Here is a 27,943-nt window from a genome sequence, read left to right on the forward strand (position 1 = left end):
ATGGCTTTTAGAGAAGAGCAGTGGATTATTCCATGCTTGTTTGATAGACTCCTTCACCTTCCTTCAGTCCTTCAAGTTAGATTTAATTTAGCAATGAATTTTGGAGACCTAATGTTAGGCACCTAAAGCTGTGCTTTTTACCTTGAAACCCACACGTGGCTTTGCAAATGGTCTGTAGTCACGTCTCCTACTAATCTTGTTCTTAGCGTATTCAGGTGAATGTGATCTAAGGATAATTGTCCAATGTAAGCAAGCATGGACAGTCTAAACAGTCTTGGGTTTTATCTGCTTGAAATGAGATAGATTTTACTAAGTTCATCTTTGTTCTTTCTTAGAGGAAAGGAGAAGCAAGTTAGACTTTGAGAGAATTATTACATGACTTGTTAAGTCAGCCAGCATGTGCATCTGTGTAAACCCGGAGTTCATCTGTTGCATCTTCCCATTGCTTCTGTTCCCCTTTGGAACTTTTTTCCCTTCTGCCCAAATTACCTGTAAATTCATTAAACGCAGAATTTTCAGATGACAGGGATGGAGCTTTTTGTGTGTTGATTGGTGGTATTTTAGCTTTTGTGTGGAGATACGCAGGTTCAGTATGTATAAATCTTGTTTGTAAACTCTCCCTAATTTTCTTACAGGGCGATGGTTGGCTATACTTGAATCCTCTCTGGAAGACCCTTTGACAAGATAGAGGAGATGTCTTATAACTTTACCTTAAAGGCATTAAAAGGAAACAGTATATAACTTGTCAGATGTCATTCAAAAGGTTCTGTTCTCAGAAGACACAAATGAGAAGCTATATACTGTGAACAGTGCATCTCAGAAAAACCACAAGCTCAAGTTTATTCAGGAGCCATTTTGTGTGTATGGATACACAAACAGCTGTGCGCATGTACATCTATACACATATACACACACAGTATGCATGTGTGTTTGTGTGTGTATTACTTACACTACACGTCAACAAAGTAGAAACACTAACGGTGATTTAAAGACCTTATCCTCTACATGTTCGGGCATAGGACTCGAGCTGGAATCAGCGAGGGTTCCCCGAGTTGTGTGCTTGCAGGATCAGGCCCTACGCTAGAATTTAAAAAAAAAACACACACTTTTTTATTAGTACTGGTTAAGGTTTTCTATTTTTCACTTTTGCCAAAAAAGTTTTGCACTTAAAACGTGACGTCACTTAATGGCAGTCCTTCGGTCTAAACAGTCATTGAATAACTCACCTCGACACGCGAATGACACATTGGCAGCGCGCTCTGTGGGGTGCTGATTTAGGAGCATGTTTCCTGTCACTTACGAGTATGAATTTTCTGCCGCCAAGTAGCAATACCTTCTCAAGAACTTCTGTTGGTCGCACTAACCCGCTGTGTCCTCACTTTTTTGTTTGTTCTTACTGCCACACGTTTAATCGGTCTCCGGTCACTTGTGAGCCAGCTGCTTTTGGTCTTGCCGTGCGATGTTCTTTGGCTGTTGCCATGCCAGTGCTTTTGGGTTACGCGTTTTTGCCTCAGCTTTCCACCCTGACATTGTCTGGGTCTGAGGCACCCCAGTTCGCAGCCTTGCCTTTCAAATTAAACCACTGCTGATGCATTTTCGCTCACGTGCCAGGCTGTGAGTTGAGGCAGGTGAGGCGGGGTAGGGGTCCTGCTCTGATGTGCTGCTTTGGTGGGTCTGCTCCTCCCCCAGCAGCTGAGACACTGCTGCTGTGCATCGCTGCTATGAAATGAGAGAGCCCTTAATTCCTCCTCGTTCAGGCTTCGAGCAGACCCGTGTTTTCATTTCTTTTGCTTTTGGCCCAGGTGATCGTTTTTGGATGGTTCCTCATGAGTAGAAGACAAGTAGCTTTTTCAGAGAAATGATTTTCTGATGTTGAAGTAACGATTTAGTAAATCACTACTGAAATAAGAACTTTATTAATGAAACAAATGAAATGGGATGTAACTTGTTTCATAAAATAAAGGAGTAAACAATCCTGTAGCTTGATCTTGCTTTGTCAGATAACCACTGTGACACTAAGAAGGTGGATTCTAGAAACGTGCTAAAGCTTCGCTGCTTTTTAGTTTGTATTTGTTACAAGTGAAGATGTTTTTGAGAGAAGTGACAGCAAAAGGCAAGTGTAAAATGTGCTGACTTCTGCTCAGTGCTTCTTTTACAGCTCCCCGTAAAGAAACCACTATATTTCTAACATACAGTAGCATGGATGCTTACTTTTCGGTAGTACTGATTAATTTTGTGCCTTTTGTCTGCTTTCTTAATACAACAGCTGTTGCTTTATAGATACTACACTAATATATTTAGGTCAAAGTACTGCTTTTATCTGTTCTTGTGTCTTGCATTTTATAATGCTTTATTTTTTTTGCTAGATATTAAAATCTCTTAAGCAACCCAAAAGGCTAAACAAAGGTGTGTACACAAGGCTAAATGGCATTAGTTGTTCATTTGGACATATTTAACAGATCTTTGCAGAACTTCAGATCCCTTTTTAACGAGGTCTGTGCCCCCCTTTCCTCCTAAATGCTATTTTGTCTGCTTGTATATACTTTTTTTTTTTGCACATTAGAAAGATTCATGTTATAAATTATTTAAATCCTATTTTTTAAGAAAATGCGGACTGTATGAGCTTGGTTTTGTACCTGACACTTTTTTTAAAACGGAAAAATCTTATTTTTAGGTATAGTTGATGTTTTTCTGTAACAACACCAAAACGATGCCGTTGTAGTTATCATGAACTACTACCAAGTACCATCAGGAAAAGGCGTACCTTGTCACCTGCAAGAATCACTTTACAATGGATCCACTGCTTTAGAGGTTAGTCTGATAAGTAACTAGAAGTACTGATAGACTTTGTAATGTCGTCACCAAGAACACTCTAAGTGCAGAATGAAACACATGCAACACCTCCTGCCAGATCTCTGACTTCATACACCAAAGAACAAGCCACACACTCACTAACAACAGCCATTGAAAACCTCTTGCGAGGCATGCAGGACTGCGCTCCTGAAAGAGTAGACCTCTTTCAGCTTTGGCGGTGTGACTGTCCAAGCTACAGAGATGTTGTAGCGTTCTTTTAAGACAAATTTTGAATAATTTTATGTTTGTAATTTATTGGAGATTTTTCCTGGCTGCATGGTTGGTTGTTTCTGCATGCCGAGAACATTCCACTTGTGCTCTGATAAATGTCTCGTTTTGATGCTGCGAAGAATCCTCTGATGCCATTACCACTGTTGCTTTTCCCAAGTAACTTGGGAGAGGTGAGCATAAAAACAGTCCTTTCGTTAAAGATCCTATCAGCAAGAGATTCCAGAACGAGATCCAGAAGAAGTGTCGCTTTATTTTTCTGATAGTTACGTGTTCCGTATATTTTACAAGTCTGAAAAGTAAATATTCCTAAGACTTATTCTATAGGTTGTTCTGATAGCTGTCTTAGACTTGCAAGTGATTATTTTCCTTTTCAAGTAGCCAATGTATACACTTGGAATTGTAATGTAAGACCTTACATGTACTTCATTTTTTTTGTGCACACCTGTAGAAAGCCTATGCAATCTTTTTTTTTTTTTTTTTTTTTCTTCTTAAATTAGAAATGTTCAGAGAGAAAATTTATACCTTTTATCATTTAAAAGATGCTCTGGCAGTCTCTTCTGATTTGCCTTCCTTTCATAATTTGTGAATTTAAGATTACAATGCTCATGAATAAAATATTTGTTTCATTTAATAGTGGGATGCCCTTGCTCTTTCCATTGAAAAAGAAGTTAACTGCTATCATGTATTCTCAGGTCTGGGAGCACAGTACAATGCTCAGGGCATGTTTTATTTATTTATTGTTGTTTTTATTTTTAGCTCTCTGTTAATACTGTCAGACACCTTATAGGTTTTAAGTTGGACAGCACGGTGGCAGGATAATGGGGCTGGGTGGCTTTTGGAAAGCCTGGGGAAGGTGTTCCTTACTTTGTCACATAAAGGAAACAGGGTAGGATGTTCCCTCGATTCTGAAAATAACTTCATTTAAACTAATTCTCAATCAGGTACCTTTTAAAATACAACTCTAAATGACTGCCTTATTGGACACTTGCATGGGGAAAAACATGCTTCACCCTTCCTGGTCTGCATTTTTCGAGCGTTGGATAACACAGGTCTGGTTTATTTTAAACATTCACCCACATCGTTGGAAAGTATCACGCCAGAACTCTTCGCTTTAACGCAAAACAGCAAACATTGGCTGTCAGTGAAACAAGAAAAGCTGCGTTCCTTGCCCGTCACGGCATTGCTGCGGGGCCGCGGCTCGGAGCAGTGTACACATTTGGTTTAACTACATTGTCGCTGACGGTTTTAGTCACAACCAAATAGGATTTAATTTCAGTTTTTACTCATGGTGGGATAATTTTATTCACGGTAGGATACAAACAGAGGGCTGTGTCAAAGCAGTGAAATATTTTTTCGAGTGTGTTGACGTTTAACTGCTGGCTCCCCGTTTTGGAATTACTTCCGCAACTCAAAATAATTTCTTCTGGGCTAGCCACTAGTACCGGTGCCTTCGTTGCTTTCAGGTGTAATGACTAAGAGCTACAGAACTTCAGCAGTACTTGCTATTAGCGACTGCAGGCTTAGTTTTTTAACAACTGAAGGTCTGAGCCTGGCTCAAATATTTTTTTTTCTTCAGCTTTTTACTATACTGTCGCAATTATGCTCCAAAATCTGCAACCTTTGACTCAGTAGAACACCAGAAGGATGGCCTATAACTAAGGAAACAGCCAAGAATGGAAGGTAGGTTGGGCAATGACGCCAGATGCTTGTGAATTTTCCTTTGCTGGTACAAGGATGGTTCAGCTCTTGTAGCGTGATGAGCTACAGGTTACTGCAGCTGAGTACTTCTACGATGCAAGTGGTGAAGCAGGCACTGATGCTGCGTGCAGGTGAGGCACCAAGGAAGGCCATACCATGCCTGCTGTTTTTTTTTTTTTTTTTTTCTTTTGGTCATTTATTTTTAAGTGGCTGTATTAATGATGCCAAAGCAACTTGCAACTTTTCATTTAAATGCAGACCAGTAGCAAAAAAACTTGAAATCAAATTAGATTTAAGACCATTCAGGTAAGTAACAGTCAGATTTGGGCCCAGGCTGGCTAGGACTCCTGTAGTTACCTTCTTATTGCTTTAAAAAAATGCTATAAAATTAGTATTATTTCTGCTCTATTACAGAAATAGGAAATTTCTAAAATAGGAAATGTATTTTGACAGAACTGTAAAAACCTTTAAGGAGGGAAAGGTACTGGTACTTTTTTTTTTATTGCTAAATAAACCAGCAGCATCTATTCAGCTGACTTTAGGATGTTCTTTCAAGTGTTTGCTTATTTCTACTGCTGTTGAGGAGACAGGATGTACATTTCCTTGGAAGAAGCAAGAAACTACAGCAGCTTAAACTTCCCTAGATGCTAGCAGCATTTGCTGAAGCTTGTGTTCCCTGAAACTACGTACAGCCACCTTGGATTTCATCACAGCAGGGGTCCTATATTTCATATAACATCCTTCCAGCTTAGATTTATTAAGTAGCTGCTGTGGCTTCATTGCAGCAATTTCATGAGGTCAGCAACTTTAGAGTTTGAATGCCTTAATTCATTGCTAGGACTGTAAGTACTATGTTACTGAGTGAATCACAACAAAACTGACACGACACCCTTAACACAAAACTTGAATTAACTTTATTTTCCCCTACAGTCAACAACTGGTCTGCATTGAGCTTTAAAGCAACAAAATAAAATGAAATCTCCAAATGACAAGGGGCCAGAAATCCAGATTTAATTACCTTTGTGAAAATGTTGCAGCTGTAGTATTGGTCTGTATAAACCACTGAAGTCAAAAATGAGTTCATAAATCAAAAAAAATATTCTACACCTTGGGAAAGAAGTCAGCAGTAACATTCTCATAAGAACACTGTAAATTTACATTTTCTTCATGAAAGGTACATACTATTCTGCATTTTACATCAAATTATTGATGTAAGTTTTGTTTCTATAAAAAGTTACAACCTGTGGCAGGAAAACAAACTGCAAAACCCTTTCTTTCATTTTATTAAAAGAAAAATTTCAAGTCTGTATAAAGTTTTCCTATAGCTGGAAAGTGAACATGTTCAGTCTCCATTTATATTATCTTAGTGCATTTAATCTGACAGTTTTCACCACTTTTTTCCTTAAAAAAAACAAAACAAAAAAAAAACAGTATAAAAGACAGACAAAGCAAATAGCGCTATAGCAGGAATTTCTTCAATTGATTTAAGCACTCTAAATAAAAATGCAGAGAAATAGATTTCCAGAAAAAAACTTTTTTACCCTCACAAGAGAAGGCAGTGAGAGGGGGAAGAGGTTTGCAAACCCTCTACTACTGATAGCCACAGAAAAGGGGTTTTGTATACCTGTCAACCTTTTTTTTTTTTTTCCTTAAATAGGCTATACTTGTTTTATCAATGTAAACATTTACCTAAAATAGTTTAATTTCTGTTCTGAAGCACCAGCCACTGTATGGTGCTCAGTTATACATTACTGTAGCATTCATTACTGTCATTTCAGATCTTTCAGGATACAAATTTAGCCCTTGTATCTACAATGTGCAAGATTTGCCTTGTCTACCTTATGAAGTGATAGTGTAAGGCAGCAATACTGCAATCACGTATGAAACAAAAGCAGCTTGTCCCATCTGAGCTGTCACCCAATTGATATGTCCTGTCAGCTCCTGTGGAAACTGCAGCTTTGCTTCTTACACTCCAGATCAAAACCAGCCTGCAGCAAGAGTAAAAGGACATTTAAAGAAACCATAGCAAAGTAATAGCGGGAGTAACTTATTCTGAACGTTTAATTCCAAAGACAGCTCTATTTCCTCTTAATTGCTGAAAACAAGTCATTTTAGATTTGACCATTCCAGTTAACATACTGCTGCTATTCAGCTGAACAGTGTTTTCCAAAAAAGATTGACAAGTATGCATGTGCCAAGGACCAAATTACAGGGTTCTTTGGTGCAGTCAGTCCAAATTCTCAACAGATTTGAAGGATAATATGTACCAATAAAAAAAATGCTGCTAGACTTGTATAGCAGCTCTGTCTTGCTTCACATTACAAATCTAAAACAGCTGTTCTCAATAAGCCAATATTTTTAATCAGACATTGCCTGAAAAATTTTGTACAATAATCTGGACCAATGATGGTTCTGTACCCTCATGTTGCTGTGAAACATGACTCGAGCTAAAGGCAAAGACTGGTTATCTCAAGGACAACTGCTTCGTATTAGCGATCAGAACAGTGTATTTAAACTGTCTTCCTGTTGGGTCTCTTGCCTTTCTTTAAAATTAGTTTATTCTTAATGTAGCCACGCTTCCTTTTGGAGGTCTAAAAAGAAAAACAGAATACAATGTATTAGTTAATGATTTAGTCTTGACCGCGTTTTTACTACTGTGCATTGCAATGCCTGATCTTTCTTTAGATTTATTTTTAAAGAGCTTAACGGGTAAATCCTCAACTAGGTATTATCCATTTATTATTTTTAAAGTTGGGATTGTTAATTCATGCCCAACATTTGCTTTCGTACAGGCTGTACTGTTTCAAGCCCCATATACCAGATATGTAGATTTATTTTCAAAGCTTGTGCTGAGGCAGAATTAATAATTAACCAACAAGATAAAGCTCAAGTAGGCCAAAGAGCAGAAGTGATAGCATTAGTTTTGTTTGGAAATCCCTTCTTATATCTTTTTGCACTGTTTGATTCTCTTTAGAAGTTAGCGAGCTAGACAGTAATATTTGCTTAAAACAGTATTTTTCAAGAAGTAAGAGAAATTGAATAGTCACAGTTTAGTCTTTAGTCCTCTGCTGGCTGTAGGTTAGTTAGCTCTTTCTGCCCTTGTCTAAAATCAGTGGATTTTAGATTCCTCTTTTTTTTTTTTTTTTATTTAAAAGGTGTTAATGGGGGAAAGTGTTAATGTTAGTCTTCACTAATACTAAATTCAAAGTTACATAAATACAGTTAGTTCCTGACAGGCAGAATGGTAGTGTCTGCCACAAGTCAAGAGAGCAGGCAGCTCCCACACCTGCTGCAATTTGCTGCGTCTACCAGCAGGCTCTGATATGTCAGTTAAATATGACTTTTTTTCCCCCTTTTTACTAAAAAATAATAATATAATATTTTAAAGTGAGACACAAACTAATACACAATACTCAGACTGTGTTATTTCTCTGAGTTTGAGCAATGTCACCCTTCACAGGGAAGAGTGATTCGAGATGGACTGGATTTCCAGTAAGGAAGCAACTGTTGAAAACCTGTGGCTACTATGGAGCCCTCAGCACATACTTAAGAAATCTGAGTTTAGCCATTAGCCCCACGCTCTTTGCTGGTCCTCTGATTTCTTAATGGGAAGCAGAGCTGGTTGGTACTACAAGAGTTGGCTATGGATCAGAATTAGCGTCAGTGTTTATCCTGTCTTTAGACAGAACTGAAACATCCACAGCTTAACTGTGGTCAGTGCATCTATCGTTGGTAAGAGATAAAGCAAGGCTGTATTTAAGATCAGAAGTTATACTGTGTATGTATGATAGGCGTAGTAAAACTTCTGATTTCTCTTTAAGGCAAGTCTAGCTCTGTTGGCAACTCCCAAATACCTTAAATTTTATGAGCTTGCAACAAGCAAGCAACTTTTACCATTAGGAGTCCCCTCTAACATTCCCTATTTGTAGTTCTATGACACGCAGCGTAAGATTACTGGCTGTACTAAATTAGTTTGTTACGTGTTTGTTTCTGACAGGATTCTGGAATTCCCTTTGCAACATATGTTAGTATAGATAGAAATCAGGTTTTGTGAAGGACAGGGCTGCTAAGATTCTCCCAAACATCCCTGATAACAAATCTTTCTTACTAGGCTGAAAAACCACACCACAACTAACGCTGTTAAAAACATTAAGAGGACTTCAAACAGGAAGCAGCCAGACACTAAATTCCATCAACAAAAGAATCATATTTAATTTATTTCATACAAAAGTACCATTTTTAAACTTCTAGGCATCACTACTTTCAAACAAAGTCAGAAAGCAACTTCCACATTTTTTACTTAGTGAGCCATAGTTACTGAAACATGAATGGATGTACTTTAGAGATTATACTTCCAGTTACATGAAGACTTAGGAGTTGTAACAGCCAGTGACACACTCTATTTCCAGTTAGCATTCTGCCTAAAAAAATATCTAGCCTTGTGTCTTTACATGCTCGTAAGTTAAGCAGACAGTAAATTAACAATTATTACCAGCAGGCAGGTCTGATATTGGACACTAACATGAACAGTATCCGTAACATTCTGGCTAGTGGAAATACATAATTCACCAGCTACGTGATGCACTGTTAAAAACAAACTGCCATTTCCTGACCCCTTTGAAATACTTCACTGGGAACCCACCTTCTTTGACAAATACTTCTGTTTCGGTACAATGTTGGTTACTCTAAGTTTATGATCCAATGTCTCCCTGTTGTCTAGTTGTTTCACCTTGTATATTCTAACAAGCCAGTGCTCTGAGGTAAAGGCTTCCTCCAGATGTTTAAATTTAATGTCCTTGTTTCCAATCTCAGCATTTCGTGTACGATCAAATCCTGGAGGTGTCCGAAAGTCCAGCTGTAAAGATTAAAGATTGCATATTAGTTGAAGATATAACCCAAAACATGCATCACTGCAAACTATTGTACTTCATACCATATGACAACAATTTCCTCTGGGCTAGTCAAAGGACGACACTTCCCTTACGCTGGTTATTACTACACAGAAAACTCTTGTAGTTATTTTTTTTTTATTTTTACAATTGAGAAAGATAAAAAAGTCTCATTCCTACAGACGATGCAGAAGAGAGCACTTAGTGTCTGAACAGAAATACCACTTCTACATTCAGAGATAAAACTATTCAAGCAAAAACCCAAGGTACAACAGCCTATGGTAGCTTTTTACCACAGCTGCTCATGTACTTGCCGATCTTTTATACCACCACAGTTTGCAATTTCACATTTTCTGTACAATCTAAAATAGTTTCATATCAGGCTTATCAGTTAAATTTGATCCCTGTGTTAAGAATAAGATCAATTAAGCTCAAAGTTTTAGCTGAATAAAGGATTCTTTTGCTAACATATCAAAATGATTAGCCCTTGGGGCAAGGGGTGGTGGTGGAGGGAAGAATGGGAAAAGAAAAAAAAATGCAAACGAGGCAGATTTAGCTATGTACGTGTTTGATGATCCCAAAGGGGACTGACAACTCTCTCAGAGAATTATACCCTGCCCTTATTATACAGTGTAGTGTTGCTTAATACACTGATGTGACTTGGACAGGAATCAGGTAGTTTCTGACAGATACTATATCAGGTGGTTTCTGACAATTAACTGTTTCCCTTATGTTGTAGGGAGTTTTACGTTTGGCTTTCATAACAACAAAGCAGAAGAGCTAAAGCTTTAGTGAGTGCACTGCATAATGGAGTTAAGACACCCATCGGAAGCAAGGTAAAGGACAGCAAAAAGCTAAGTACAAGGCTTGGTTAGCAGCACGAGTGCTTTTGTCTAGAGGCTGTATGCAGTGGAACACGTGCAGGTGTTGTAAGTGGTAAAGCAGACTCTTACCTCTGATTCTGCTACTACAAGCAATGCTCAATCTAAAAGATGGAAAATGCATCAAAATAGCATTTGTTTTTTGACATTTTAATTACGATTCAGTTGAAGATTTTGCACTAACCTGCATCTCTCCAAATCTGTAATAGGACATTTTATACATGAGGCAGTTCAGTAAAGTTGGAGAACCTGCCTTGTCTACCCGGAATTCTCCCTGAGGAGTGAAGTAATCACTTTCCTATAAAAATAAAAGAAGATAAAAAGAGATGAGAGAAACTAAACCCATATTTAAGGTCATTTCTCATTCCCTTCTCACAAAACAAAAAGAAAACACAACAACAAAATATTTTTACAAAAAAAATCTAAATTGACATCTACAATTTAAAAGCTGATTCAAGCCAGTCTTAAAACAGAAAGCTATGATGCTCATTAAAGGTAAAACTAGTTTCAAACTACCTGATTGTAACCCCAAACTGCATGGAACAACTTTCCTAAATCCCCTTTACAGTCTTGCTACAAATTTTGTCACTTTACAGTAAGCAGTTACTGGAAAACTAATCTGAAAATGTGAAAGTTAGACATCTACCAAAATTCTTTTTTAGAAACGTGAAAAGCCCTGCATTGTAAGTACACACTGTCACTGGATATTTTGTACGTGCAGTGTCAAAACAAAAATTTTCTGCTGTTCTTATGTCTAGTACAAGATGAAACTATTCATGCATGCTACTTCCTTAAGCCAGCACTAATTATCTAGGAGTTTTTGTTAGCTTTGCAAAAATCTGTAGTAGTCTTTACATATCTCTGAGATATTCTAATAACTTACTTAAACTCTGTGTAAGTAAATATTAACAGTTCAAACTCTGTAATAGTAGGAGAGAAGCTAAAGAAATCTGTAATACCAGCTGTTTAAATGTTCTGAATGATCCTACTTTTTTTTTTTTTTTAATAATACGACAGTGCCTAGTGAGACACACAGAGGACTTACAAAAGATATCCTGTGCTTTTAGTATCATGCAAAAAGGTGAAAGACTTTTGAGGTTATTGGTCTTTCAAAGCCATAAAAACTGGGTTACAGGCCTCTGCAGTGTTATTCTTGTCCAAAAACAACCTCCAGCATGTTTTTCAAATGAAATTGTGACAAATGGAGATTTCCCTCCACTGTTATGAGTACTACCAGAAAGGCAACAATGTACATAAAGTTTAAAAAAACAACTAGAGATGGAAACACAGAAATAACATGTAGCCAAGAACACTTCAGTGTTCCTGTGAAGTTTTCCACTTACTCGAATATCTTTGGGATGCTCCCCCTCTGCTATTCTCACCATCCACAAGAACTTATTAATATCATCACCAGAGTAGCCAATCACACCACCAAAAATAATCAAAACATAATCCACATCCAGGCTTCTCATGATCTCGTATGCTGCCGATTCATTTGAGGACATCGCCTTCCCCACCTGTATCATAGCAAAAAGAGCTTAAGTGTCTGCATAGGAGCCCATTGCACAGATTCTCAGATCAACAGCCTGCAAAATCAAAGTCCAAGAATACATATTTACTGAGCAGACCCCAAATTTTCATTCTAGGTAAAGAAAACCCATTGCTTTGATTTGGAAATCCCAAAGCCCAACCTAAATAGAAATATTTTCTCCTCCATATGAGAAGTGCTGCCTGTTGAAATGAGCTGTGTAAAACCTAACAACAATCATTTTTCTTTTGTGGCAGCTACAAATTTTTCAAGTCACAGCTGTATTGCCAAAAAGTCAGTATGGCAGAAAACACTTAATTACAAATTATTTTCAAAGCTTTAGACACAGTCTAAAATGAATAAATTATTTGAAATATTATTGATTTATTCCTCCCCTTCACCCCAATTTTTCTTTTCCCTTTCATTGATCTCTCCTTCAGTAATTCAGCCACGCTGCATTGTACTCAGCGGTGTTGAACTTAGGGAAAGTTTATACAGAGAAAACATCTGAATAGAGCTATGCTTGAGTTAAAAGCATACATTGGCAAACCAATGTTTTGGCCTTGAAAATCTTTTTAAAGCTGCATCTAAAACCTCTTCCAAAATGGTCATTTTCCACGCTAAGAATTCACTTAGGTCAGGAACTGGCATCAGTTTCGTAGTTCTGTTTGCCATTGAATTTCTTAAAGTATAATAATGTCTCACTGCAGTAGGAGACCGTAACTACAACATAAATAATTTTGCATCCAAACTGGTAACATTCAGTTAACTCAAGAACTTAATTAGAAAATACTAAGCTTATGCTGCAATCTGTCAAAAAGATAGAGAACCTCAATTTCTTGGCCATTGGCCTAATCGATGTGAAGTTATTCGTCAGATTTCTATTCTTGTGCAGGACGAAGTCAGCTGGCAAATATTTCAGGGCAGTGCCTCGTTCAGAACAAAAGTTCAGATATTTGCCACAAAACACACTCACTGCTCGTTTCCCGTTCTTCAGAAATGGAAGCTAACAGTGGCAGCAGCCGTACTGGAGAGAATTCTTTATTAAAAACCATTATTACTAGCTGCTGTAGCCTGCATGGTTACTGTGCTTATGAAATGCAGGTGTCTCTATTCACCTGAATACGGTCTCTCTATTCACCTGATAGGCCTTGCCCTACTGGGACTGGCTGGTTTATATCTAACATCTGCACTACAGACACTGACAACAGCAAAATAGAGCTATCCATAGAGTAGACAACAACACAGAGCTATCTGAGTTGAATGAAAGAAATTACAAGTTAGATGTTTTATCTACCTGCATATTTGAGGGGACAATCACATCCAGTCTACAACACTTACATTGCTACTCAAACTTTCTCAAATTCTCAAGACACCTAAAAATTCATTTAATCTGGTCACTTTTCATAGTGCCATTCAAAATCCAGTCAGCAAAGGCACTGCTGAACTGAAACGATCTATATTTGGATCGTGCTGGTCTTGTACTAAGCATGGGGGGACTGGTTACATGACTCGGTGCTATCTATCCTCCCACAAAGAAAAGAAGAGAAACAGAAGTGAAGTTCTGGAGACTCCCAGAAAACAAAATGGAGAACCCAACAAGAGAATCAATCCCCTCTAGCCCCAAACCAATCTTTATAACGGAGTTCTAGGAGATGCCAAAACAGCCCTGCTCCTTCCACCTGTTTCCCTCTCCATGGGATTTTTTTTAATACCATACTATCTATCAACTGACATTTACAATTTCATGCTTGACTGAAATGTAAATGTTTCTGTGCTTCCGCAGAAAGCTGCCCCCCTTACCAGAGCAATGTGGCTGTTGTTCCAGGTGTTGTTATCAACCAGCGTTGTGCGGTTGGCCATCCCTGCTATCTGATAACCATAGTCCCACCATGACATTACCCTGGCGTGCTCGTCTGTGTTTTGTCTCAGCCAGTAGTAGGCTTCCCTGAAGTCATCCAGGATATTCCGAGTGCTGGAAAACAGAGTTCATTTTATTCACATCGATATAAATGCTGGCAACAAATTGACTGCAACATGATAAATCTGGGCTCACAAATTAAGATCTTCTTATGCGCTCATCTTCCTTTGAGTGGTTCTGTCACCAGTTTGCACTCAGAGGTTTGACAGCTGAATGGCCCGAAGCTGAAACTGCTTTTAAAGATGTGACTAAATGCATTTCCAGTTGAACATATATCCATAAACAGGTTTTATGACTCAATTACTTTTTTTTTTTTAATTTAAATCACCACGTTCATTAGATTTGGATAGGATTACTTTCATACGTTCACATTAAATATTTTCTTAAATTGTATATATTTTTGAGAAGTAGAGTATTAATTTTTATTCAGGTGACAATTCTGCCTTAATATAATTAGAAGGCAGCAAAGCAGATTACAAACGCAAAGGAACTAGAAAAAAATTTGCCCTTAAATTATTTTTCAAACCTGTGACCTTACTCACCCATCATGGTTATAGGAAGCGAGAACAACGCTAGGGCTGGAGTATGCATTGCTTGTCACCCAGGTACAGTGCACCGCAAACATCATCAACAACATCAGCATCAGCATAGTAACAATGTTTTTGATATTGGGACCCAATCCTTCTTCTGTTTTTTCCTGTTCGGATACGTGTTTCCTCACTTTGCCTGCCTAAACAAACACAAACATAGCTGTTAGGGCAACTTTAATCATCCATGGCAACGGAACCGAAATGCCTTTTTCTTCACGACATGCACTTCATAACTGCTGTGGAATACTATAAAAATAGACCGAGTTGTAAAGTAAATTAACTACGTGTGCACAAGAATATTCTGACAATCCAGCAAGTTGTACAAATGGATTATTCCCCAATAATCCATTTAGGAGAAAAAAAATCTATTACATGAGGGCTACTGCATGATTTAATTTGGCTTAGTCTGATGATGCCCATTTATAAGGCAGCATGGAAGAGAGCAGAACACAGATGTTTATAGTGAGGAAAAGGGAGAAACCCAGGGCTCGTGCATTGTCAGAGTTCACGTAACAATGCCTAAAATAAAAACAAGAATAGCTAACACAATTTTCTTCAGGAACAGGAGAGTACACGAGTTTAGATACAGAAATACCTTTCTATATAATATATTATTCTTTAATTTCACCTCACCTTAGAGGAAATACAAGAGGGAAACACACATTCAGTGATGCAGAACTGCTAGAACTAGTTAAAGAGAGCAATCAGCTGTCTGCCATCACTCTGGCAAGCTGGGTCAGCACTATAGACTTCCTTTTTGTTACAGGCTCATCACTGATAAGCTACAACCAACCACTTCTATGCTGACAGTGATTTTCTTTCAGGACATCACTTAGAGCTTACTGGAGAACCTCAATGCTTATTCTGTATTTCAATGCTAGTAATTCAGACCTTTAGTGGAATTTTAAACATCCCCTCACCTTATCATACAGGTTGCCAGGGTTCCTTTTGTCATCCTCATCGCTGCTGTCCTCTATTGGCGGATTTTCCCTCTTCATATCATCACCCAAATAACGCTCAAAGACATTAGAGAAGGCAATTGCAGACAGCATACAGACCACTGGAGTCAAAGTGAGCATCAGACGAACCATCACGCCGGCAAAGTAAACGGCACTGATTGCATACAGAGCAACTGCAGAGGGGAAAAGAAACACCTACTGATGACATCTAGAAAGTAAAAATCACTGTGACTGCACACATACATGCTGCTCACCATACAACTGTTTTTAGAAGTGGGCTGAGCATCTGCGTCTGTAAAGACTTGAACACGCATCTTGCATTGCATTGCTTTTTAGTTTATGGAGATAACAGTTCAATTAATGCTTATGCCTTTTGAGCCTCAACCCCTACCTGAAATTCATCTTGACGACTATTAATAATAACACAACCACACTTTCATATTCATTAATAATGCGTCAGAAGATACATTATTAGTGAAATTTAATATCACACCAAAAATAGTATGGGAATAATAGGTAGTTTCATTTGGTTAGAAAGACCAAATAGCCCTAGGCCCAACAAGTTATTAAATCTGTAAAAACAAAGAGTTAGTGTTAGAATCTCATATAAGTACCAAATTTTAATTTAAATTAGAGATATCTGAACAAATTGGGGGCTTGTCTACATTATAACAACATACAGACATAAGGTGATACTGTGAAGCCTATTCTGAAGCAAGTTATCCTGGACAGTATTAAAAAAAAAATACCACCACAAAACCCCAAGATTTTCAGGATAGCAGGATTATTCACAACACTTTTCATAGGAGGAAAAAACAAACAACAACCTGCATGCATTCATTAGGAATATCTATTGTTCAAGTAATAGTGGTTATTGCTAGTTTGCAAACTAGCTTCTGTGAAAGATTTGCTATGGAAATCAAAGGGGATTGGTTTATCAGGTTACATTGCATAAATATTTTGCACTTTGTAGTGAAGTAGCATGGCTCTCCGTTCTCACTCATAGGTCTCTTTAAGCTGACTTAAATAGATGGTGCAGCACTAGGAGGCTGAAGGGGGTTCCCCAGCACTGGTCTTTACTGCAAGCAAAAGAGCATAAAATGCTCTAAAGTCAGAGGATTTAACACCGATGTTCCCGTTGCCAATGGGGTAATCTAAAGAGGCAGCTGTATATGACTAGAGCCTCCTGTTGCCATAGAAGTGCAAGACCATGTGATCTTCACTCCTTTTGGGCTACAACTCCAAGTCACATCCTTAGAAGCCTCACTCATAGTCTTAGAAGTCTGCTGTCAAAGGAAAGCTTCATACAAATAAATTTGTTGTCACTGACACAAGGAGACCCCATACCTGTGCTTAGGCTTGCACCTTATCTAGCACTTGCTCCACACCAAATGATCCAGCTCACTAAACTAGCTGAAAATCTGGAAAGAAAATTCATTTTGAATCATCATCTGTGGTGGGATGAGAGCCAGAAGAATACCTAGGGACGAACTGGGTGCTTTGCAGCCTGTGTGGGGAAGGATCTCCCCTTTTCTGCTGCACCGAGCTGTTCACCTGGCTGTGCTGTGAAACTGTACCCCCACTCATGGCTTCTGAGATCAGTGCATGGAAGAACATGTACCTCTAAGAGCCACAGTGACAAATCCCACCTCTCTTGATAAGGCTCCATCACCAATTCACCAATCTCTGTATGAACTGAGTTTTTTATGGATGGTTTTAAATCCTGCTAGGTGCAGGCAACTTGTAACATTCACCTTTAAACACATCATATTTAAACCTTTTCTAGAACATGTCATACACCAGCTTGGAGCAAACAAACAAAATAGAATCAAGTCGAAGACAAGAGTTTTCAAAACGATTTTTAAATATTTTCTCTTACCAAAGACTCTTTCATCATTGATGTTTTTGATACAGAACCACAGCCCTGCTGGGAAAGTACACACGAGAATATGCAGATCAAAAAAGAAGGAAACCCATGTTGTAGGCTGATGCTCAGACACAGAGGCAATGATCGGGATGTGAATTTTCGCATACCTTTTTTAAAAAAAATTCAGTTCAAATTATTTTGAAGAGAGAAAGTTATTAACACCTGTAAACATTAGGAGTTCTGAAATTCATTTCAAAGGAAGCATTTCAATGCAAAAGGTTAAATGCTCTATTTAGCAGAAACCTGATGAAACTTTTACATCAAAAAACATTCCCATGTCTTATTCACCAGAATGAAAACATACAGCTATGGAAACCATCATTATATTTTGTAGGGACAGTTATCCACACTAGAAAATTTCCTAGGATTTCAATATTGTATTTCAGATGCTCTCCTCTGCACAAAACACCTTCATTTGCCTAACACATCAAGTTGAAGGATTAAATCCCAGGCCAGTTAGTGATGCCCCCACGTTCTCTCAGGTGCTGGCAGTCAGGCCTTGTCTACACTTGGAATTACAGGTCAACTAAACAGCATGCTGGACACTGAGTGCGGACAAGGACAAAACTATATTAAAAGACAGCTTACACAGGCTTCATCTGGGGTGTTGTATGACCAAACAGTGAGGTATCAAACAAATGTCCTTCTTCACTGAGATCTAGGCCTCATTCAGAACTGCACTGATGTGTTTTAAGCACAATACTGACTTTCTAATGTAGACAAGCCCTCAAAAGTTTAATCTTTGTGTGTGTATACATATATATATTTATATACACATACACACATATACACACCATATGTAAGTGCAGGCCATTTCCTCTATAGGCAGGGAACATCTATGTGTTCTTCAAATAAATTTGAGGCTTCCTTACTGACACCTATTCTACTACATTTATTACAGGGTTGGTAAAGAATCCTGTATGAGCTGGACTAAGGAGCCTGAGGGAAAAAAAGAACTAGAAAGGTCTGAAGTTCTCCTATCCCTGTTTTTAAAAATCTACCAATTAAAATCCATCTTAAACACTTGAATAAAACGAAGTATTTTGCAGATAAATATTCTACATTAAGTGTCTGGCTAACAAACTGAATGCTGGATTTTTAAATGTTAACTAAGGCAAAAGAGTTATTCACAAAACCATACATGAATAAACCAAAATTGTTCAGAGTAGACATCTGTATACACAAAACAGATTTATGAAAATAATAAACAGGCAACATGCAAGATCATGTGTAACATCTTCGTGACTTCGTGCAATGTTGTGCAATGAAAACAGCAGAAGTTTAAGGCTCTTAGTAATTTTTAAGCGTGTCCTCAAGTGTTGATACAACTTTTGGTTATTCTATGCTGAAAAGCACTGCTGTTTTGTATAGACAAACATATGATTAAGATACTCAAAGACTTCCAAAGAAGCAAGAAATTTAGCAAACAAATTAGTGATGAAGGTAAAATGGTTGCAAAGATCACGGAACGGTTACTACGCATGCTCTCTTTACATAACTGATCATAATCTCACGTATTCTCCTTGACTTAAATACTAAATCTATTTGAGAATGAGGAGAGCAAAAAAAAAACATTAGTTTTCAGTAGAATTCTATTGATAGCTCATGCTTATATCCTTTATCCCTACTTACCCGGTGTCCCACAAAGAATAAAATCTGCCACTCCAAGGAGCAATATAACCTGAAAAAGAGGAGGGGAAAAATTTTGCTGCTTAGATATTTTATTGCAATATATATATATTATATATATTATCCGTAAGATTCTTCTTTAATTTCTACTTGCCTTGCAACTGTTTCAGCTCTCTCTACATACAGATATAGACAAGCTGAAACAAGAAAAAGTTGAATCCTTGTACTTATTATCTAAGCCTTTGTGCATGATGCAGTAAGTCTTCACTTTGATATTTACAAATGGTATCATTTGACTTTTTTTTAATACCTGGTTTAGACATTTAAATGTTGTGTTTCATGCTCTACGATGTATTTTTCCCTTCAGGCTTCAGACGCAAAGCTTACTCCCAACCAGTTGCATGCACAAGTAAGGAGGCTACGCTAGCAGATGTGAACTAGCTGGTTATGGTCATCTCTGGATGTATCCAAAACACAAGACCAGATGGGATTCTCTTGAGAGTGCTGAAAGAATTGGCTGATGTGGTAACTACCCATGACCTTGATCAGGGTGCTAAGGCCCTTGTTGCCTGGAAGTGCCTAATGCTACACCTCTAGGAAAGGTAAGAAGGAATATCCGGGGAACTCCAGGCCAGTAACCTGAGTCCCTAGAAAGTCTGTGAAGCACAGTATCCTGAATTACATCATTAAATGCTTTTAAGACATTTTCCTAATTTCTCATCTGTAAGCTGAAGAAGAATGGGCTGGGCAAACAACAATTTGATGTGCTGAAAATTGACTGTACTGACAAGCTCAAAATAGCACTCGGTGGCTTAGTATCCCATTGGTGGCTGGCTAGTAAAACAAAAAAATCACAGAGGCCAAAACAGTGAATTGTGCTAAATTGAGAATAACTGACAAGCCTTATGGCAGGCAGAACTTCCATCCAGAACTTTAACCTCTTTCTTCCAGGTGCTGCACCCTGCTGCTGGAGGGATTATTAAGAAAATAAGAGACGGAGCTGAGTGCCGTGAGATGGCCAGGGGTCTAGATCACACAGTACACCAGGAAAAGCTGAGGGAACCAGGTTTGTTCTGTCTGGTGAAGCAGTGATACTACCAGTGAATTTCAGAAATTGACATTAACACTTCCTAAGAAATGCAACAGGAGACATATTTTTCTATGTATCGAAATTAGGAGCCAAATTTTGTCTTAATATGGCAGTCCAAAAAGTTTCATGAAATATTAGTAGGACCTGCTCATACGTACTGAAAAGCAAATTTCAAACCATCAAGTTTTAGAAGGCTTTCAGACAAATATAGATGTTAAATATTCTTTTGGAATAACGGTACCATAAATAACAAAAATAAAACTGCAATTAAATAGTCCAAAACGTTAAACGACTGATACCAGAAAAATCTACACTGAATCTATACATCCACTGCTAAACTGAATTACAAGAAATAATTCAGTTAAAATAAAAACAAGTTAAATCTCAGATTTTTTTTTTTTTAATAACAGAATGACAGAATAGTATATGAGGTGTAATGTTAAGACCACACAATTTACACCCATCAGAATTCAGTTTTGGCATGGCTGACATATTTATCTATGAAAATAGATCAGGAAGGAAGTATAGTGCTGGATGACCAAGGATGTATGTCATAGAATCAGAATATGGCTGTTAGGCATCTGATGACTGCAACCAAGCAAAAGCAAACTTGTTTTTGTGAGGCTGGGTAGAACTACTTTGAAGACCAGAAACTGAACCACAGAAGGAGAACTCATAGACATACATTAATTGCAGTCATACAGAAATGTGGTTACTTTCTGAAATACTTGAACCTATCTCATCTTTACCTATCAATGCTATTTAGAATAGATTAGCTGTGCTTATCTTCATAATATGCTTTTGCTATTGTTATGTTCCTCATACCAATCTGACCTTTTGTGTGAAAAGAAAAACAGAAACAAAGCAACATGGTCATTGGTTTGCTGTGCGGTTGCCAACATCTACTTAGACTAAACCAAATGTTGGCCACCTGAGTTACCTGCTCCTAAGAGAAACTGTTTTCATGTTTATTTACCTGTGTATGTCAAGTAGATGACGCTCAGGAATACAATACCAGCAGCCAGGGAGACACCCAAGAAGAACAATGTCTGAAATTCTTGCTTTGTTAATCTGTCTCTCAAATACTGCAGAAATGCATAGGCCTGCAGCAATGCAAAAACACCTGAAGACAGACAAAAGTTTTTGTTTAAATCCTCAAAAGAAGCAACAATCATTAAAGCAACTGGCATACTTCACCTATGTTTGAATTACAAAAAAACAAAAACGTTTAACACATAACATTACATCTGAAAGCCAGTATAAAATCACTTTCTGACAAATAGACTTTAATACTTCATAGGGACGATAGTCTGAGTCACTGAAAGAAAATAACTACTCTCCAAAACATTCTTTGCTTATTATATATTTATATATCAAGAGCTCCAACATCAACTGTCTCTTTGCTCCCAAATAAACTGAGTTAAGGGAGAGAATCACCTGAAAACTAGATTGCATTTATTTTCTCAAAAGCACAGTTTAACATACGTAGACATCTTGAAAAAATAAGATACGGCTCTTGGCTAGCTTAAGTAATGAGTTGCAGAACCCAAACAACACAAAGCCAAGACTAATATAGAAATACAGGTATGTGGAAATTAAGCTGCTGAACTAAACAGTGGGATTTAATAAAGAAAAAAAAAAATAAACCAAACATATTGTGAATTGTCTGTGAATACAGACAACAGAATTATACAAAGCTAGCATCAAAACAGCAGAATTCACTAGGTAAGTATTCCATACGCTCAAAAAGGCATTTCCAAGTTTAATATTAAACTAGAACTTAAATACCATTTTCTGTTGTTATTCATTTCAATGTGTATAATCAGATCAATCCAATGATTCATCCACTCTAAACTGAAAAATCACTAGCTGGGTAGCTGGCAGAAAGAAAAAAACCCTCAAGAACTCAAGTGTATTGTATTTCTTCAATTTGTGAATAAAATCGTGATGCATGATGTTGAAATTCACTAGTTTCAAAGTTCTAGAGAACAGCACAAACTGTCCACTAAATAACTGTAAAATTCTTAGGATGCAAACTATGGCTTGATAACCTTTACACCATCCCTTATATTCAGAATGATAAAAGAATCTCTCAAACGTATTAAAAATATTTTTGAAGTATTTTTTTCTGGTGAACTTTAGTTTTATTAATATTGCTGTCCCAAATCCATTTTCTTAAGCGACAATACGTAATTAAAAAAGAGGAGTCTAACAAGTTAAGTTACATCACGAAAAACAGTGTATGCTCCAAATAAACATCAGCCTAGCAGCCTTAGCAAAGACTGCTGTTGTAAAGAAATCAAGATGTCTGAATGTTTAACAGCTACTGAGAATAAGCTTACTTTAAAAAGAATCAAAAAAGAATAAAATCAGTTATTTAAAATCAGCCTACTATATATAGCATGTCATTTGTATCTAACCCACTTTGACAAAATTATCAACTCTAAAAACAAATTGCTCAATAAAAACCGTGTTTACCAATAACCATGTTTCAATTTTACAATGCTCGAAGGCAACATTATATTGCAAAACAGTAGAGATTATCAATGTGTAAAGTAACTGCTTGTCAGAATGTGTAAGTGATCCATGGTTATGGAGGCATTTTACCTCCATTAGCTCATATATAGAAGGATAATGTGTTGATTGGAAAGAAAACTTCCCTACAGATACTGAACAGTACCTTTTTTTCTTTAACAATTTGTTTTGTTAGTACAAGGCTCTTTCTAACACACGGAAACAGATCTGCAAGGGTTTGAGGTTTTCTTGTGTTGAACATGCTGTCTGGAAGCACACACTGAGTTTTCTTACCTGCAGCTGCCATGTGTTCACTTGTTCTAATGGGCTGAAACCCCACAAAAGGTATCTGCATCGATAATATTAACCCCACAATGTAGAAAGTGCTATATGCTAGAAAAAAAGAGGGGGGGAGAGGGCAAAAGAGAAAGGTGAGAAGTAAAACAAATGAGTACGCACATTTCAAAACCAGATTCCATAGCATTTCAAACACAGCAAACACATAGTAGAGTCCATTCCCCACCTTCAGACATCAATGACAATGAAACAAAACTGTATTGTTTAAAATATTTTGCCCATCCTAATACCTTGTTTCACCTTCTTTGATTAGAATAAGGTTAAAATAAAATTGTATTCAATTTTAAAGGAAGTAGCAAAGTACTGCTGTTCCTAATTATACTTTTTTTTTTCCTTGTAGGAAAATGAACCATCTACCTAAGATACTCTAGCTTAGAAATAGTTCTCTTTTCTCATTTGTTTCTCTTGTTTTTGCAGAATATGGGTGGAAGAAGAGATGCCAGATAAGTAAAAAGAGAAGCTTCTGTATGAGGAGAAATTAAAGGGACCAGACCTCAAAGAGGTAAAACATTTAAAAGTGCACTTACTTAAAAAAACAGCAAAATGTATATTTGTTCTTTTTTAAATGCAAGAACAGAGGCATGGCAAGAAATTGAAAAGCAACACAATTAAAAATGAATACTGAGCATCTGTATTAATAGATGTGTATGAACCATGGGGACTCATAACCCCCCAGAAAGTGGAGGCCAAGAACACAACAGTATTAATAACATGAATCATTATTATGTATGAAGTGATATTCATGTATTTTCTCCTGACAGGATTTTGGTCCTAAATATTCCAGGGAGAGAGAGATGGGAATAGAAGAAACACCAACTGTGAACAGCCACAAATCTGCTTGCATTTTGAAGCAACCAGCCAACTTAAAAACCAAATGAGGCTTTCTTCCCTCAGTAACAATCACAAACAATGCACCTCCCAGATTTTTATTTTTTTAAAACTCCTTCAATTCATAAACCACAGGCTTTGCTATGGCCTCAATCCTTTGAGGAGATCCTTGAACCCATACAATCCTTTACTAAGCTCCACGAGAACAGGTTTGGGAACCAGATCATATACCTGTGGTATTGTTTTTGTTGCACCTGTGTGTTATGCTCCCAGCATACCATGTGCTTTGCAAAAATCACAAAAAAATCCCTGTCGCGATGCTTCCAACCATTTCCAGCCATCTTTGCTGGTGTGTGCTTTCAAGCATCTGTATTTTGCTGCCTGGCCTACCTACTCATCTATTGCCTCTTTATGTCACTGAAACACATTTTTGCTGCAGGAAACTCAATTTTTGAAGAATTCACTTCAACATAAATCATTTATTGTACCATAAAACTGTTGCAACACTGCCATCCTGTGGAATTCTAATGATTGGCATAAATCACCAGGCTTCACATTTGTTAGATCATTGTAAAGACTCATTTTTAAACCCAGTCCTACAACTGGCATGCTTCATATGTCCGCTTTTTTTTAATCTATTTCTTCCCACTTCTTTCAAGCAGCTATCACATATGCTTGCCTGGCATCAAATGAACAGGTAGGCTGATACAATTTTTCAAGGAAGTTAGTACACGAAGGTGATAGATACATCATCACAATCTTTCCATGTTCCTTTGCAAAGACTATGCAAACAGCAGAACGTAAAAACCAGAACTTTATTCTAAGTCCTGCAATCCACTCACGATCATAACTTTGATGAGATCGAGAACTAAAAAAAAATCTGACCTTCTGTGGATAAACTCATTTCACAATTTTAGTTCCTGCATACTGCACAAACACGAGAAAAACCTACTGAAAACTTCTCCCAAGTATGATCAAGGATTTGATCACAAATTTTCAATTAATGGATTATAACCACCAGAAATAAAAGCTAATCATCTGAAATTTTAGAACTCTGAAGTAGTTGATAAAAAATATATGCCTGCTCACTATTTAAATGGTAAAATACATCACATAGGACAAAGAATTAATGAATGAATTAATTAAGTTTTAAATTCTGGAAGATTTTTTTTTAATTTTATTATATTTTTAAAAGTATACAGAACTTAAGAATTGTACAGGAAAACAATAGATTCAGATTGAAATGAAAATTGCCAAGTCTAAAGTGCGCAAACAAGACTATACATACAATAATGGAAGATAGTATCAACGAATCCTGCATCTGAATAAAGAGGTTATTTTCCTAAAGTGGATGTAGATTTTAGTAGCTACTGTCAGCTGTCAATAGGTTGCCAGAAGTAACCTATTAGCTGCACATTGGTAGTTTTTTGCACGCACACTAGCAATTCCGCATTGTCTTTGCGAAATATCTTTGCTTTCCCTACTGCAATGAGCTTTTGTAAACCCATCTGAATCTGAAACTGTCTGAATAGTTTGGGAGTGAAGCACATTTCCATTTCTTCCCAGAAGTGCCTGCACATTCCTACCTGGTTTATAAAAACATCCTGGTAAACAAACCTAGAACACACACACCGATGCAACTTCTACAGACATCTGTGTGTAAGGCTTCCCAGGGCAGTTTAGAATAAGCCAGGAATTGCAATGAAACAGCAAAGCAGCAATCACATTTTCATTCCAACAACTCTCCTAAGTGCATCTCCCTCAGCTGAAGGACAATAACACCTCAAAACACTGTAGTTATTTGCAAAACAAATATGTGACAAAATCTTTAGTTCATATGAACTGGCAGTACTATTTGTCCCCCCCCCAATGAGATCAAAGACTGAAAGCTGGAAAAGCGAGAACACTTATGCTTTATTGTTTCTGATTACCACATCATTTCTGGATTTTGTAATTACTAGATTTCATTTTCTCTTGTCTAACTCACAGAAATTGGAAAATGAACATATTCAATTTAATAATTTTAAAAGCAAAACAAGATAAATTACTCTTCCCTGAAGTTATGAAGAAGGAGTTAATGAAGTTAACTAACAGTAACATTAAAAATTAAAGGTGGGTAAACATTTTTTTTTTCCTTGTAAAAAATAATTTCAGATTCTGAATTATATAAATAAATAACTAAGAAGCAAGAAACAAATACTTATATTGTGGTTTAAAAAAACAACGACAACTAAAACTGAACTTCAGTAAATATTATGGAGCATATTGGTTAAAATACATAATGTAAATACAGTAATTTCCCTAGCAGGCTCTAAAAAAAAGCATGAAAATAAATATAAAAATGGTATTAAAGTGGGTTAACAAAAATATATTTAAATATGAAATATCTTTTGATATTATACTTCAATTTATATATTCTCAAATGTCTCAATGTTTGAGATGTTCTCAAACTATCTTTTGTAAATGTTTCACATTAGGGAGTCAAAAGTGTTCTATCTAACTTATAAATAAATCTAAGAATACCTGAATTGATTATTAACTATTTCATTCACACACCCACACTATGACCAGCTGATCTAACCAGTAGTCTCTGTAAACTGTTGACAGAGTATTTAAATATCAGGTAAATCAATTCAAAATTTATTCTCCCGAGATCACTATCCAAACATTCCTGAAATTGGAAGCAAGGTTGACCCATTAACCCAATAAAATCTTAAGGTCTCACGTGGAGTAGACAGACTCTTAGGCTGCTTTTTAGTCCAAGTTATGTAAAACATACATGGCTGTTTAAAATTCCCCATGTCTTTTCCTATATATGTCACAACACACTGTAACATTTACATAACGACTGCTACAAAACTTTTAAGAACTAATTGTTTAATGCACTAGGAAAAGACAAAGATGAAACATTATTCTTTATAACAGACACACACAATATATATACATTAAACATACTAAAAGGATTCTAAAAATACCTAACCATCCAATTATTTCCTTTTTTTAGTGCACTATGAAGCAGAAAATGAATTACCAGCAACATATCTGAAATTTTGGAAATGTGAATGGTATGTTTTAACTTCCTATTCCCTCTGGTGTAGACAGTGACTGACTACAATCAGTAATCCAATTAATAAAATGCAATCTGACATGCAATTACCTCATTCCCACCAAATACAGAAGACATCATTATAATTTCATATTTCATGATTCAGCATTTGACAATGATTGTTCAAAGAACACAACTTACCAATGTAGACCCTCCTGCTGTATCTCTGCATCAGCAAGAGGACAAACACATGCAGTGGAATAAGGTTGATGATGAAAACATAGCCACCCCATGCAGAGACCTGCGAGAAATGGAATAGAAAATCAGGTCTCAAAATATCTGCAAGTTCTTCAGATAGCCAGTGCTGGATATTTACCAGGGTCTGACAAGAAAACACAAACCCCAGTAAAAGTAATACCAGCAGATTTTTTCTCAACAGTTACTATCCAAAAAGAAAAAATCCTCGAAAGTGGTAAAGTTAAAGTAGCAAAGACTTATGAAATGGACTGGTGGATTTTCAAGGCTTTCTTACAGCTCCACTCTTCCTCCCAAGCAAATCTAGTCAGGCTGGCAGACAAGAATGTGATGATGGGGGCTTTTCCCCATGGTGAAGGACACTGCAAAAGGCAACAGTAGTACTCCCATCTAGGATTCAAAGTTTTCCTTTGACATACAGCTTTAGCATGATGCATTGTGCTTTTTGGCAGGGACAGGCAGAGTATTTCCAGCCAGAGAGAAGAAAGAGAGCAAGGTATACACTGTTGATGGCAGAATTCCTTGAACAGAGCAGCAAATGGAGGTTGCAGAGTGAGGAAAGAAACAAAAGGAAGGAGGGAGATACACAGGGAACAGTGCTGAGCACCGTGGCATGATGCACAACATCATCTTGGAGGCTGTGAGCCTGTACTAACAGCATGACTTGAGAAGTGCTGCTAAGAGGTATTTACAACTTAAACACTACAGTATTATCATTATGTCCTTCACTGTTGGTTTAGATAAAGA

The 27,943-nt window shown here is 37.1% G+C and overlaps 2 protein-coding genes and 2 long non-coding RNA genes across 6 annotated transcripts in view; 3 read left to right on the forward strand and 1 right to left on the reverse strand.

Annotated features, from left to right (window-relative positions):
• Positions 1-3,715, forward strand: part of OSBPL10 (oxysterol binding protein like 10) — a 109,529-nt gene extending 105,814 nt beyond the window's left edge. For all 3 annotated transcript variants that reach the window (XM_072033446.1, XM_027451100.3, XM_027451101.3), the window contains exon 12: positions 636-3,715. In XM_072033446.1, the coding sequence (XP_071889547.1) occupies positions 636-680 (45 nt within the window). In that variant the 3' untranslated portion in view covers positions 681-3,715. The remainder of the gene's footprint in view (positions 1-635) is intronic.
• Positions 3,716-4,562: 847 nt separating this feature from the next.
• LOC119715697 (uncharacterized) lies at positions 4,563-25,144 on the forward strand. Its single transcript, XR_005263041.2, has 6 exons — positions 4,563-4,764; positions 10,411-10,507; positions 19,474-19,708; positions 20,058-20,172; positions 23,485-23,569; positions 23,829-25,144. It is a non-coding gene; the product is annotated as an uncharacterized lncRNA (long non-coding RNA).
• The window catches only part of STT3B (STT3 oligosaccharyltransferase complex catalytic subunit B), a 48,108-nt gene continuing 25,838 nt past the window's right edge, over positions 5,674-27,943 (reverse strand). Inside the window, exons 5-16 of the mRNA XM_038173602.2 lie at positions 27,143-27,242; positions 23,005-23,103; positions 21,173-21,319; positions 19,110-19,158; positions 17,430-17,584; positions 15,512-15,723; positions 14,544-14,731; positions 13,884-14,055; positions 11,896-12,069; positions 10,737-10,850; positions 9,425-9,637; positions 5,674-7,373 (exon numbers count right to left, since the gene is read on the reverse strand). Of these exons, the coding sequence (XP_038029530.1) occupies positions 7,293-7,373; positions 9,425-9,637; positions 10,737-10,850; positions 11,896-12,069; positions 13,884-14,055; positions 14,544-14,731; positions 15,512-15,723; positions 17,430-17,584; positions 19,110-19,158; positions 21,173-21,319; positions 23,005-23,103; positions 27,143-27,242 (1,704 nt within the window). The 3' untranslated portion in view covers positions 5,674-7,292. The remainder of the gene's footprint in view (positions 7,374-9,424; positions 9,638-10,736; positions 10,851-11,895; positions 12,070-13,883; positions 14,056-14,543; positions 14,732-15,511; positions 15,724-17,429; positions 17,585-19,109; positions 19,159-21,172; positions 21,320-23,004; positions 23,104-27,142; positions 27,243-27,943) is intronic.
• Positions 25,878-27,934, forward strand: LOC140001577 (uncharacterized). Its single transcript, XR_011806924.1, has 3 exons — positions 25,878-26,007; positions 26,900-26,960; positions 27,649-27,934. It is a non-coding gene; the product is annotated as an uncharacterized lncRNA (long non-coding RNA).

Source organism: Anas platyrhynchos, chromosome 2 (genome assembly GCF_047663525.1).
Source record: "Anas platyrhynchos isolate ZD024472 breed Pekin duck chromosome 2, IASCAAS_PekinDuck_T2T, whole genome shotgun sequence".
Lineage (NCBI taxonomy): Eukaryota > Metazoa > Chordata > Aves > Anseriformes > Anatidae > Anas > Anas platyrhynchos.